Below are 14,608 nucleotides of genomic sequence, written 5' to 3'. Positions count from 1 at the left end.
GAACTTTAGACCATATGGAGTGGACCTGAGGCCCCTGATAACCTATTTCTCAAAATATTATTTTGACAAGTCATTCCATATGTTGAGTTGAGTTAGCTGTTGGAAGAAGGCTGTGGGGTATCTTGTTTTTCAGATCTGCTCTCTTTATGTAAAGACTTGGAAATAGCAGACCTTTGGGAGCAAGGTAGCAATCTGGATCCCAAAACATGTTTCTCATATATATGTATAAATAGAATGCAGCAAGAGTTGACCTTGAGCTTAAAAATGCTGTTCGGTGAGTGCATCTTGGTTTGAATAGTAGTTCAGCAAGAAAGAACCAAACTGCCTATTTAGTTCAATGTTATAAATATCTGTAGAAGTGCTCTTCTTTAAGCCTTCTTAAATTGTTCCGTGCCTGTAGCATCTGGGATCTGAGGGCAGGTTTTTAAATTTGGTTGTTTGGGGTTTTTTTTTTCTTTTAATGTTCAAAGATGTTTATATGTAGTGAATTTTAATCCCTGCTCTTAAATTGGATTTTCTGGAGAAAGCTTTGATCAACACCTTGCTTATCCAGTAACTGCAAAAATGTACTTGTACGGCTTTAAGTGAGTGTCTCTTATGTACACTTTTTAGATAATGATGGCCGATTTGGTGGCCTGTATGCATTTACTGGCATCAAATCTCTGTGACACAAAAGCCCTTTCCATCGTTGTGAAGGACAGATCAACTGTGGAACACTTTCAGATTTGTCTTCTGCTTATTCTCAGTGAGGGCAGGTTTAAATTCTTTTCTTTAATCTTTCAGGAAGATTACAGACTTTTAAACAAGCAGCCAGGTACAGTAGATATCCAGGCCTAAGGAAATCTCTAAAATCCAATAATACTTATTATCTTCATGTATTTGCCAGGTATTTAATAGCATTCTTCTGAATCTAAGTTGATGCTAGAGAATTCCAGCTTTTTTTAAACTTGGAGCATAACTGAAATTAATTTTAGCTTCATCAGTACTATTTGTCAGATGATCAGTATATATGGGTAAGTGTCTGCTTCCAATGTACTGCACCACAACATCAGGTTCATTTAAAGAAATGCTACAAAGAAATAGATCTTAGAAACTCACATATGATCAATCGTACGTATTTGGTTTATGCTCTACGGAGCATATTTAATCTTAAATCTTCCCTGTGAAAATAGTGCTTCAATTGTTGTTGTCATAAAATAAATTCTTGAAGGCATTTCTTAAATAATTTCCCCTGAAGTCACTGCAGATGCTTTTCTCTACTTAAGTCTGGTGAAGGATAGATGAGAACGGCTCTTTTTTTTTCCTCCTCTTTTCTCTTTTTTTGTTTGTTACCACCCTTTCATTTCTAAGTAGAAGAGTGTTTAGACTTATTACAAGTTTAAAGGAGAACGAGCAACTAGATTGTCAATTGTATGATTTTATTTGTGCCAAAGTAAGGAGTTAAGAAATGCATTTATTAAAAAAAATGAAGCCACATACAAAGATACATTTGAAAACAGAGGACAGCATTTTATTGTCTCTCATTTCTCTTTCTTTCCTGCTGCTTGACAGTAAACCAGAATCTGCTGGTGAGAACTGCAGCATCTGAAATAGCAGTGGTTCTCTGAGTCCTGTAACGCAGCCTTGTCCCCAGCTCAGCTTTCCTTCTTCATTTCTTCTCTCAGCTCTTGTCTCACCACTGAATTTTGCATTTCTGGACATTATGATTCACCGATGGTTCTAGTTTATTTAACGTCCAATTACTGATGTGTGGTTTATTAACTTAATTTACCTTTATTAAGAAGGCCAGTGGTAAATATCCAGATACATGAAGCCCCAAGGCTGTAAGCTGTTAAAAGCTTGGTTTTGTCCTCAGGAGAAAGTGACTCTTGCTGTCTGCTGCAGAAATCCATGCAACTGCTGCCAGATCCCTCAAACCTGTTTCCTCCTCCTCCTAAATGCATGCCTGTTTATATTTAAAAGGATGCTTCTCTTACGATGCACTAAAGTGCATCGTAAAAATATACAGCCTCTTAAAAATAATTTCCACTGATGAGTTATTTTAAAATCTTTTTAAACGTAAGCATGTTTTGGATTATACTGCTAAAAACCCAAAGGTTCTGGATGCTGACTGCAGAGGTGCTGCTCGCCCTGCTGGCTGGCTGCACTGGGCTGCTCTACCTGTTGCCTCTTGCATCACTTTGAAGATGACTCTGAGGCTAATACATTCCACTGCTAGACCAGGGATATTTTTTTCCCCCCCTTTTAACTGCTGTTGAATAAGATTACACACTCTATCCACTTATAGAGCCAATATTAAAGCTATCTGGTGAATTGAAAAGCCACCTGAGTGTTCTTTAGCTAGAATAGCTTGAGGCTATATATTTTTTCATGTTAAAAGCTCTAATGATGTGCTGGATGATAAGTTTCTAGGCAGAAAGAAACCCCTCACTGTGCATGGGGGAAGGTCAGGTCAGTGACAGAGACTGAACTTCCAAATTGCTCTTTTTGCACGAGGAGTTGTGACAAGGGAATTTCAGAGTGTTGGAGCAGAAATTTGGTCTGCTTTTGAATTTAGCTGCTGAATCATCACAGGGAGCTGTGTAACTAAGCAGTGGCTTAATTTCCTTAAAACTACATGGGACAACACTAGAAATTTATTTCTGAAGTAGTCCTAAAATACCAAGTGGGTTTGTAGACCTCTGGTAGTAGAGAAGAGGAGGAACAAGTCTGTTTTGTGGAGGACTTGCCCCCAAATAGCAATTTCTGGGTCACCTGCACTTAATGGCCTGTGGAAAAAAGGGCAAAATCAGGAGAAGAAAAAAAAAAAAAAAAGGCAGATCTCCCATCCCTGTCCCAGTCTATGGAGCAGAACTGGTGAGAGACAAGCTGGAGACACTGTCTCACCGTGAACCGTCCCACTGGTGGTTCCTCGCCTTGAGCACTGCAGTGTTGCACCACCAGCAACACATTTTCTGTTTGTAAATCAACTGTATTTATGCCTCCGTGTCTCATTATGCCCAGGAATAGACCCTAAAATCTCTCTACAAGGTTTTAGAAGCTTCTCAACCTGTATTTTAGGCTCTGTTTTATCTAATAAAAGATATAAAGCTCTTCTTTGCTGTAGTATCTACACAAAAAAGGGTATAAGTCATCTTGTGGATAGAGTCGAGTTCTCCATTAATCTTTCCCTAGGGCTAAAACTAACAGCTCTTGCAGTCTGTGTGAAAGTCCTTACAAAGGGGAAAAAAAGCTGTTACAAATGTGGCTGTTATTTGTTTAAACATTTGGAAACATTGATAGTGTGATACTAGGTTGGTTTGTTTTTTTTTTTTACCCTTGCTCCTATTCTTTTGTTTGTATATATTTCAGTGAATCCTTTCAAACTTGTCAGACAAGAAAAGTTTGGCTTATTTAGCTAAGTAAAATTAAGACTGTGAAGGAGTATGATTGTTTTCTATAAATACTTTGGACATAAACAACACAGAGGGAGAAAACAGCTATTTAAGCTAAAGGACAGCTTTGGCAGAAGAACAAATGGGGTACATTGGCCATGAATACATTTAAGCTGGAAATTAGGAATGGTTTTAACAGGTTGAACAACAAAGCTCTAGGAAACTTTCCAACCAGAAAAGTGGTGTTAAAAAACCTCAGTATTTTTACCACAAGCCCCGGTACATTTGGAAACGGGATTGCACGATGGGACGTCAGAGAGAGAGGGAACTAGGCTGACCCAGGAGGTGCTTTCTAGCCCTCTGCTCCAAACACAGTTAGCAGGAAGCTCCATACACATTAAATATCTTCTTGCCAACGCTTTGCATAATTAATATATTTTTTCCACTTTCTCCTTTAAGACTGTTTTTCTGTAATATTATATATCTACTTGGACTAGGAACGTAAGTATTTTTACTCTCTTCAAACCAACCACCAAGTACCTGAAGTTAAGTGCATTTTGAACTGCTTGCAGAATTGCAAGCTTGACTGGGTAAATCACACATTTTGTAGGTTAATTTCTTTGGGTAACTTTATTTTTCAAAGTTAAATGCATCAGAAGTACTGTTGTAACATACACGGCCTATCCCACAGGCCCAGAAGGGGTGGATAGAAAAGGAAGGAGTGCAGGTTTTCAGGCACTGCTTTAAGACATGGGCAATTCAGCCAAGATTAATTTATGCAAGGCTTTCTCAACAGTTGTTGATGAAATCTTTTGTACTTGCTTCTCTTTACCATATCCCCCCTTATACACTGGGTATTTAATTCTCTTTACCATATTCCCCTTCATACACTGGGTATTTAATTTGTGATCTACTTGCTGGATTTTGTTCTGGGTTTTATTATTTTATTTACACTTTTTTTTTTTTTAATTTTACTTGTAGTGGAAATGAGTCATGTTTGATTTGATGTGGGCAAAGCTTAGTCACATTGACAAGAGTATATTGAGTCAATAAATATAACTGCCCTAGATTGTTCACTTGTTCTGCTTGTGTTGTGTTTTGTAAACCTTTTTCCTATCTGGTGTTTTATTCATATGTCGTCATGTCTGATGTGTGGATCAAGATGAGGACTGTATATATAAGAATTCACTTGCTGTGATTGATTCAAACAACAAGGCCACTTTCCCTATAAATTTGATCTACAAAGCTAAGTTTTTATGCTGTTGCTTGTTTACTTTTTTTGAGGCTATAGTCTAGTTTCTCAAAGGTTCAAGATCAGAAAGTATGTTAATACGTACATGTTTGAGGAGTCTTAAGATATCCTCAGGTACTGAAAAGTCATAATTCTTCATACACCAACTCTGTGCCATTAGATTGCTAATTATTTTATAAATATGTACTTTTGACTCAAAAAAGCACTGTCTGGAGTTTTAATGTTATTCATCAAACTAAACAAATGTGACCAAGAGTCCTCACAGGGAAGTCTGTTATTTTTCTTTACGTCTAGAAATCTGAGCAGAGACCTGTACAGTGCACAGTAGTGCACAGCAGCATCACATATTTCCCTTTTCTTGAAAATGAATACAGTCCTTGCTAGAATAAAAGTGAAAAAATGAAGTGGTAGCTTTTATTGTCTTAATGCTCTTCTATTGTATAACCTGTTAATAATCACTCTAATAAGTAGGGAACAAATAAGACAAGCCATGTTTTAGGATGGAGTTTTATGATTGAGAAATACACTTTTTTTCATTATTTGCATAATGCTTCTCTCTTGTGCCCGCAGGTGGTTGTCAGCATTTGCTAGTCTGTTGATCAGGCTCCAGTTCCTGTTGTGCATCTTGTACTGCAAAAGGGAAGGGAAATTAATCTATTATTGATCAGGATCCAATTCCTGTTGTGTATCTTGTACTGAAAAGGGAAAGGGGCATTAATCCAGTATGGGTTGATAATCCAAACAATCTGCAGGCTGTACCTGGAAAAAGTGAAATGTATTCCATTAGACAGTTTGTATTTGTAAGGTCTTTTTTTTTCCCTCGAGCAATCCTGAGATGCTGGGTGATTGTCATTTCTCCTCTTTTCTCATATTCTATGTTACACAGGCAGAGATTGCACATTCTTGATGCCATAATGTTGAACTATTTATATGTAATATTTTTGCTATTTGTATTGGACTCATCTCCTATTCTGCTTTTTTCTAATATAGGTATCCATAATTTGCTAACATGAAGCTTTGCATGTATCCTGCATAGTAATTGCAAAGGCATTTCTGCATACTGTGCAAGTCTGAAAGTCTGTAGGAAGTTTATGGTGAAGGTTTTCTAATCTTTTTCTCCCAGGATAACTTATAAATGGTTTCAGAGTTCTGTTAAAGTATTCAATTTCTCCATGAGCTTGAGGGTAGTGTGCTGGTGATCTTTTCTGTGAAGTGTTTTTCTCCCATAGACAAATTTCATGATATGAAGAAGTAAATCCATTTTTGCATACTGATTCCCGTGGGATTCCTTCTTCCCTGAAAACAGGACACTGAGAAGTAATTGCAGTAGTAGCTAACACTAAGCGTAGGAATGACTAGCAGTCAACATCACGTTCCAGGCTCTACCCCGTACTAAGTAAATGAGGGTGATCTGGGTGATTATTTAGGCGATCCTCCCTCCTGCTACCCATGGTCACCTTGTTTGTATTAAGTGTCTTCAGAGGGTTGGGACCTATAAGCAAGCCTCAAAAATAAGACCTGTAATTTTTCTCTAGTCTGAACTCAAGCTATTACTCCTTCTCAAGAGATAAACACTTGCTCTCACCTATTAAGGCTGGTTTGCCCCATATCTCTCTGAGATGAATTTGAGCATCCATTGAAGTAATACTCTTAATATTCTGCACTGCAAACACAGATACAGATAAACTTTGCATGCCGTAATGTAAAATCTGGGGAAGAACCTAATATTTATATATTGCTGAAGGGGAAAGCACCTTTTATGTTTTCAGTCATATGGCCCGAGTGGGATTTCATCTCTGTTGGGAAAATTAAGCACCCAAGTGGCTTTGATAAAGTCTCTGATCTTTACCAACTGTAAATTATATTTAAAATTCTCTGTACCTTACATAGCAATATATGCAGTGAAATAAAAGCACTGTCTTTTCAGAGATGATAGGCCAGTCTCCATAATTATTGTATTTATATAACAGATTAAAAATTCTACAGCTTGTCAGTATTAAAAAAAACCCTTGTGTTATAGACCACTTGGGACGGGTTTCATTCTTGGTCAGACAGGAGGAGGGAAGGGGGAAGTTCAGTGTGATCCAAGATTGGCGTTGTGCAGTCATATACAGCCACTGGTGATAAAAACAAATAGACCGTGCAAGAGGTGTTCACTCTTTATTTTTCTCTCTTCCCTCAATATATCTCTGCTTTGTGCAGGATTGCTAGATTCTTGAATTCCACAGTCTGGAGAGGAGTTTATGTTTAGACAGACAGAAAAACCCTAGATCTTCTTTTCCATTTTCTATTTTTAGGGGGTTTTTTTGGCTCTTTTTTTGGCTCTTTTTTCTCCTTTTTAAAAAAGTCTAATATGGAAAAAAATAATATTGATGCCAATTTACCTTAATATTTTGGGCTGTAAATGGCAGCAGTTCACCAACTGCTTTGTGAGCAGCTGGGGATGGGAACCACTGAAACAGCTCCAAGATAAGCTCCCTCCACTCGTGAGTCAGAGCCTTTGGAGTTACGATAATCAAGCCTCAAAAATTGGTTGGGGCCGGTCCTGAAGGCGTTTCAGTTACTGGGCCCTGGTAGATACCAGTAATAATTAATACAGTGTCTAATGAGAAGGTTTAGAAGCAAAGGGAAGATTGGAAATACTGTGAGTGCTGTGGCTAAAATAGATACAATTTAAAAAAAAAAAACCAAACCAAACAACAGTGTGTGCTCTTTTTTGGAGAAAAGTCCCTGTTTGGATTAGGATTCTTGCCTGTGGCAGTCCTTCCATCCAGTCATCTATTAAGGGCTAGAATAAGATTTAAGAGCACATTCCTTAAGTGTTCTTCAGTGCTGATCAGCCTTGTCTCTGCAGCTTCCTACGAGTTCCCCGCAGACTTATTATGTCCAGTGGTGAGGCATCCCTTGGCTACAGTTCTGGGGTCAGTGTTTTTCCCTAATGTTGCTTTGCTTTCTGAGCTGAGAGGAGGGGTTCAAAAAGCAGATAGAAAGGAAGGAAGATCTTTTCTTTCAGAAAGATAGAATATGGGTGGGAATGGTGGTCCCCTATTAGCAAATTCATCTCACTATAACTGTGTTCTTGTATGCATTTGTATTGCTCTCCCATTTCATTGTCTTTAATAAATATTTCCTTCAGAGAAACTGAAGCTCAGTCATTAAAATAAAGGATACATGGGAAGTTGAGCAGTTCTTACTGTGAAACATCTATAGGGGACTATGGCATGGCAGGGAGGGGAGATGGTCAGTGATGAATGCAGAGAAGCTGCCTGAGGGAGGGGAGGCAGAGGAAGAGGAGGAGGTGATGAAAAACCAGAAGGGAACAGCAGAGACCTAGGAAACTGGGACAAGAAGAAGTCTGATGAAGTGAAAAAGGAACAGTGAAGAGAAAAAAATTCAGTTGTTTTCTACAAAGGATTTTCAAAGAAAATGTCTGTTTACTAAAAATGACATTCTGCGTTGTATTTTAGTGTAGCACCAGTCAAGTAAAATCATGTCAGTGTAGTGCATTGGGAGGTAGGAGAGGGATGGAGTAGCTTTATTGACAGGTAGGATAAGAAACTTGGAAAGTCTGGGTAGTTTTTCATTATCTGATTGTTTGAGAAACTCTCTACCTTCCACAGCCCAACTGAAGTCTGATTTACTGTGTCACATCATCAAAACAAAATTACAGTGTTACTCCTTAGCTAGATTAGGAGCCTGGCTACTCTGATATTCCAACCTGTGGATTTCTTAAAAAAGGATGAAGTTCTGAAAGGATGGGGCAACACACACATTCCACATTACAGCCCTATTGAGACTTTTACTCTAAAGTAAAACCAAGTTCCTCCTTTGATATTTTGATTAACTACAAAACAAAGCTGCAAACTTACCCCCTGCAAAAGGAACCATGGGAATGTCCCTCTTGAGTTTTATTTGGCAGGATTGAGGCCAGTGGTTTATGGCAAGTGGTTTCTTTGTGCTGCAATGGGAAACTTCACTGTCTTTGAATATGGAATAGAAATATGCGTGCTGTTTATGTACTGTTTAGATAATGCTTTGAAATGTTGTTGTTTTCTATGTATGCTTGTTATATCTGCAGCTGACCTTTGTAGCGATATTACTTAGAAACCAAGCACTAACCATTTAGATGAGCCCTCTGTATCACATCCATATTAGTTCACTCACTCAAAATCTATATCAGCAGCCTGCTTTTAATAGATTTCTTTCCGCGATGGTACAAAATGAAGATAAGCACGTACTTTGTTTAGATTCTTGTTACGGTCAGTAAGAAAGTCAAAGAAATCTTATGTTTTCCTGGTTGCAGGCAGAGTAACGTGCACTTCTATTTCCCCTGCTTATCTGCTCGCTGCACAAAGAGCCACTGGCATGTGGTGAACTCCTAGGGGTTACAACAAAGCTGGCTTCTCTTCGTTGGCTGGTTTTAGTGGGGTTGAGCCATTCTTCAGGGGAGCTGATAAGTCAAACAAGTGGTTTTCCTCTTTTCCAGATGTAGATAAGAAATGATTACTGCCAAATTAGTAACTTGTTTGTTGATGTTTTAGCATTTACTGTTGTAAACCTTCATCTTGTGCAGAAGTAGCAGTGAACAGTAATGCTGAGGTTATTCTGTCTCATCAGTAACAAGCTACTAATCTGATCGCAGCTTGTTTTCTATTTTTTCAATTACTATCTGGAAAATTCCTGCCATGAATACCTCTAAGACCACCATGGAAATCTTCTTAGAAGATAGAGTTGCTACCTGATAGCATCATATTTCCAGGAATGTTGTGGAGCAGAAATGAAATCTACTAAAAGCTTGGTTTTTGAGATCTCATGCAAGTTGCATATAGATGCTGTGTCAGGTCAACAGAGCATATTTATGGGAAGAAATAAATATCTCCTTACCACTTCCTTAAGTACTATTCTTGGATGCTTGAATTTATTCAGAAGTGTGGGTGGTATTCTTAAGGTTTTAAAATTATACTACACGCTTTTATCTTCCATAGTACACTATTTGCTACCAATTACAAAAATGTCAAAAGGTAAAAATTTGGTCATTCACTAGTTCAGAAATCTGCTAACCTTGTGAACTTTGAGCCCCATTGCCAAAACCTTTGTCTATCCAACAAGAAAAATCTACTGTCAGTGGCTTTTGGCATGCCGGGTACAAGAGAAGCAAAGAATCTTCTATCCATTTCGTATGCTTTAGGGAATTATTTTAAAAGAGAATGTCAGGGTTCATACCTTGTATTTGCCAGTTTCACATTCTACTTAATGGGCACGGGTTAGCCTCCTTTGCAGAAAACATTTGATGAACTGGCTTGCTCTTCCATCAGTTTAGCTTTATTTTCATTACTTTTCCCTATAATTCGTTTATTGGATTCTGTATCTTTAGAAAATTTTATTACTCTGTTATTCAAGCTAAAAAATAGCTAATTTTTCTTTCCCAAATGAGTTGCTTGAAGCAAAGTACCTATGAATACATGGGTATTTTAATTCACTTACTAAATGTATACAGAGAAAATTTACAAGCAGCCTTTTTACCATTTTTTAAGTGTCTGCTGACTGTTGCATAAGCTAAATTATTTACAGTGTGATGCCTCACAAAAGAATAGCAGATTTGGGTTATTTACTTTCCTGATAAGAAAAAGGGATTGAAGTTGCTGTGATATGCTGCTTTGTTAATTTTATATTTGTTCCCCAGTGTGTAAAATCTTTTTAAAGAACTAACATGAGTATTGGCAGACTCTTTTGAAATGGTATGGAAGTGGTAAGATTAAACAAAACATGAAAAGGTCTTAAAAATATAAGTCAGCAAGTGTTTGATAAAAATAAAAGTGCTCAACAATAGAAAACCTTTAGGATGCTTAATTTATTTGCTCTCTATTTGAGAATGGCCCTTGCACTCCATCTGGGAGTAGTTCTTGCGAGTTATGTGTTTTGAATGATACCAAGCTGGGTATATTGAAACAGTGTGTTTGTACAGTATAATGAAAGCCATCAAAAATGGCCATGCTGAAGATCTCCCCTTAATGAGGAGATTAAAAGCCATGGTGAGGTTGAAGAGTGAAGTTTGCAGCTGCGTCGCTTGACAAGATCCTTTGCCTGGAACGTGTCAGTCCTCGCCGTTTGCAGATGCGCAGAGTCTTCACGAGGTTTCGTTCTGCCCACGCAGGTGCCACAGACCCGTCTGACACCGCGGCTCCCGTCATTGTAATCCCTCCACAGAATACTAGCGTCGTAGCAGGGAGCAGCGAAGTCACGCTGGAGTGCGTGGCCAATGCAAGGTATTGTAAAAGCCGCAGGGGGGTTATAAAGAACCAGTTTTAATGCACTGTCCTTTACTGAGAAGGACACAGGAAGTTATTTTCATTTTTTTATTAGTTTAATGATCGAAGCAGAATGCTTGCTCTTCAAAGTAACTTTACGAATAATCTTGTTTGTCCAACATAACTGAATTAAACATATTGATTTTTCTGGCCCAATAAGGATATAGGCAGAGTTACTTTCCCACCTGTTACTCACACGGTAAGGAGAAGTATAGTGTTGTTCAACCAGCAGATATTGTCTTAAGGAAAAAGTTATGTTAATGGTTAATAATAAAATTTTGGCTATATTGCCTGTTGACGTGAAAGGCGATATTGTTGAACAGTCTGTGCTTCTCAGTAAATAAATTAGCGAGCCTCTCCTATGAAGTAATTTATTACAGATGCTCTTATTTTACAGTGATTATTGCTCAACTCTTCATAATGCACCATAATACAGAGTTCACAGCATTCCTCTTATGTTTCCATCTAGTTGGCCTTGAATAGCATTGAATTCCAGCAGAAGTGAATAGTTGAGGTCCTCGGATGATAAGGAGACCAACTGATTCGCTTTCCACTCTTAGGGCAGAGATGTTCTTGATATGATTAATATTGTTTTGGTAATTGAGTTATAATGAAAGCACTTCTTATGCAGCTGATTCCCATAGCGGTATTTACTCTTTTTGCTCAGAGAAATCAAATTATTAGCACTTAAGTTGTATTGCTGTATCAATTAACTGTACTTGCATAATGCCACCTGAGCAGTCTGTAGTCTTGATGTGTAGAAGTTATATATGCATTTACTTTTTAATAGTGAATGTCAGGGATAGAGGAAGACTTAGAGAAATTTTATAATCTGTATATAACTGCAGACAAGATTATTCTCTAATATATACATTTTATTGTTGTATTCCTGTTTTGTTTTGTTTTTAAAACCTTGGCAGACCTCTTGAGAGACTGAGCATGACCTGGAAGAGAAATGGAGTAAAAATAACCAGTGGCATTAGCAGTTTTGGGAGACGACTCACTATCACCAACCCAACCTCTGCTGATGTGGGGATGTACTTCTGTGAAGCGAAATTGCGAGACAGCACAGAGGAACCAGCAAGAGCAAAAGCCTTCCTTTCTATAATGGGTAATTCTCAAGGCAATGTGTTTTTTTAGTAAAACAGGCTCTGGACTGAGGTATAATAGGAAATAAAATTGATATCTTAATATTTCATTGACCTTACATTTGAACCTTTCTTCGGAGAACAGAACAAAGGAGGTGAAGGAGGGTTATCTTCCAAATTAATTCAGCTGTTCTTCCCCATGAATATAAATTCATCAAATAGATTTTTTTTTTTTTAATTTTATTTTTTTTTTAAACATTGATGAGATTCTGAATCCCCTGTGAAACTATACATTTAATCAGAAGTTGGGGAAATACAGCAGTAAAATCCTTATTGGGCAGCTTCCACATCTTGGCTTTTAGATGCATTAAATCCTGATTAACTCCCAGCTTGCTTACATCTAGTTTTAATATGTCAAGTGCCTGTATTTCTGAAAGAAGCCTTTTAGGAGCACTTCGGTGTGTTGTCTGCTCCAAGTGTCAGTCGGGGGGCCAAGGACGTTCCTGAGCACACAGGCGGGCAGATATCATTACTGAGGCAACAAAAGGGAGAAGGAAATACCATTAAAATTGGTGCTACGTGCTAGACCTTTGACTCCAAGGGAAACTTTGGACTTAATATTTTTAAAGGGACACTGGTGTCCTTTCAATGCTTGTTTCCACCATCACCTCTGTGTTGGAGTTTTGCTGTAGCAAGAAGGTTGTCATTTGGGAATGCTAGTTACCATGCATGTCATATCCTGATATAATAACGCAAATTAGCATACTGCACACAGTGTAGAGTTTTTTTAGGACTTTTAGAATAAAAGAGATGTTTTAGAGCAGAGACATTTAGATGTTTTAAGCCACAGCTGATTGTGTAAAGTCTAGCTTTTATGTAATAGTCCCAGTAATAACTGCACAAGTGTCCTGGAGAGGTTATTGCTCTGGCAATGATACAAGTCTCAGCGTTGATCGGAATTCATGCACGTGCATTTCTGTAGGGCACTGCAGAGGGAATTCAGCACACAGTTCTCAACACTCTTCTAGCCTTCTGAAAATACAATTTTAAAGACTGCTCTGTGGTCTGTATTCTACTAAAGTAATTTATAGTAGTTCATGCTAAAGGAGAACACAGCTCTTCTCTCTACAAAGCTCTGTTCCAGGTTCATTTGTAGCACTGTCTCTCTATTTATTACCTACTGGATTAAGTTTGGTTCCAGTCTTTTTCTTTGTACTCTGTTTCTCAGAATTATTACCTTGCAGCTTCCCTTCTCTTTAAGGAGCAGAGACGGATTTCACTTATTTATGGTTTTTGTTTAAACTCTTCCTTATTCATAAGATTTTATTGTAACTAGCTTAACTTTGCTGCTGTGCTGTCAGATCCAGTCTAATGCAATACTTAAAGCAGCCTCTCGGTTAATGTAAAAGATTCTTAAATACAGTTACAATAAAACTGAGAAACAATCATTGGGGAACCATATTAAACTAGCAGTGCTGCCTTTCTTTAATAGCTTATCTGCTCTCTTATTTTTAAATGTTTTATTTATTTCTTACCCAGTTTTAGGGGACTGTCAGGGAATGAAGTTATGAAAAGGCCTGTAGATAAGAACAAGCAGATGAAAGAAAGCAGAAACAAATTGGTTACCAATTACTTTTATTTCCTTCTGATGGAACAAGACACTTCAGTTGCAGGTGTTTACTCAATGTGTCAGCAAAGCCTGATAGATTTCTTTATTTATGAGTTTCTTGAGCTGCAGGATGGATCTCTAATTCTAAACGGGAAGCCAAATCAAAGGATTAGTAGTTAATGCATAACTTATATTCAGCCTTAGAATTCTTGGATGGATCTGGCTGTCATTTAATTAGTCAAGGGATGGGTTCTAGAGGAAAGCGCAGAAAAGATTCAAACCTAAGGATTTTGGCGGCGTATCCATCATAGTCTATTGGAGTAGTACTTACCAGAGAATCAAGGATGCTTGTCCATTTGCATGCATAAAATATTTGTAATGTGTGCATGTTGACAGTGACCTGATAATGAGCTGTACTTCTTGGGAGAATAGCACAGTGTGGACTTAATAAGGGGTCTTGACTAATAGCAAAAGGAATTGTGTTAATAGAAGAGGCTTGTTTTCAAAATGATTGGGATAAATCAAATACAGACCCTCAATAGTATGGTAATGAGGGCTTTTGTGGATCAATAGAGAAAAATATTTTGCTGTTAACAGGTAGAATAGGGGTAGCGATAAAAAGATGCATCAAAGATATCACAAATACTGACTTAATCAAAGCTTCTTCACAAATATATCAGTCCTTGCCTTTCCCAGCTAAGGGAAGTCACACAATTTGAGTGTGGGCTCATGGTGACAAGAGCTTTACTAGAAAGCAGTGGAACTTAGTACAAAGGCATGTACTCAGTTCAAATTATTATTTGTGATCTACCATATTATCTCTGAAGGTTTTTTCTGAATATTTCTGAGACTACATCTCAGTTTGTAAACTAAAATCACAATAATATTTGAAAAATCTGAAACTCTAATGTAATAAAGTAGTACTGCATAAGCAAGAAAAAAATCCTCTAGTCTTGTGCTGCACTGCAATTTTCTTC

General features: G+C 37.7%; 1 protein-coding gene across 5 annotated transcripts in view; it reads left to right on the top strand.

Moving 5' to 3' along the window:
* SDK1 (sidekick cell adhesion molecule 1) overlaps window positions 1-14,608 on the top strand; it is a 419,217-nt gene that overhangs the window by 248,355 nt on the left and 156,254 nt on the right. For all 5 annotated transcript variants that reach the window (XM_052772288.1, XM_052772287.1, XM_052772289.1 and 2 more), the window contains 2 exons: window positions 10,781-10,892; window positions 11,855-12,045. In XM_052772288.1, the coding sequence (XP_052628248.1) occupies window positions 10,781-10,892; window positions 11,855-12,045 (303 nt within the window). The remainder of the gene's footprint in view (window positions 1-10,780; window positions 10,893-11,854; window positions 12,046-14,608) is intronic.

This window comes from Harpia harpyja, chromosome 21 (assembly GCF_026419915.1).
Source record: "Harpia harpyja isolate bHarHar1 chromosome 21, bHarHar1 primary haplotype, whole genome shotgun sequence".
NCBI lineage: Eukaryota > Metazoa > Chordata > Aves > Accipitriformes > Accipitridae > Harpia > Harpia harpyja.
The sequence above is the reverse complement of the archived record's forward strand: the minus strand, read 5'-3'. Positions and strand labels throughout refer to the sequence as shown.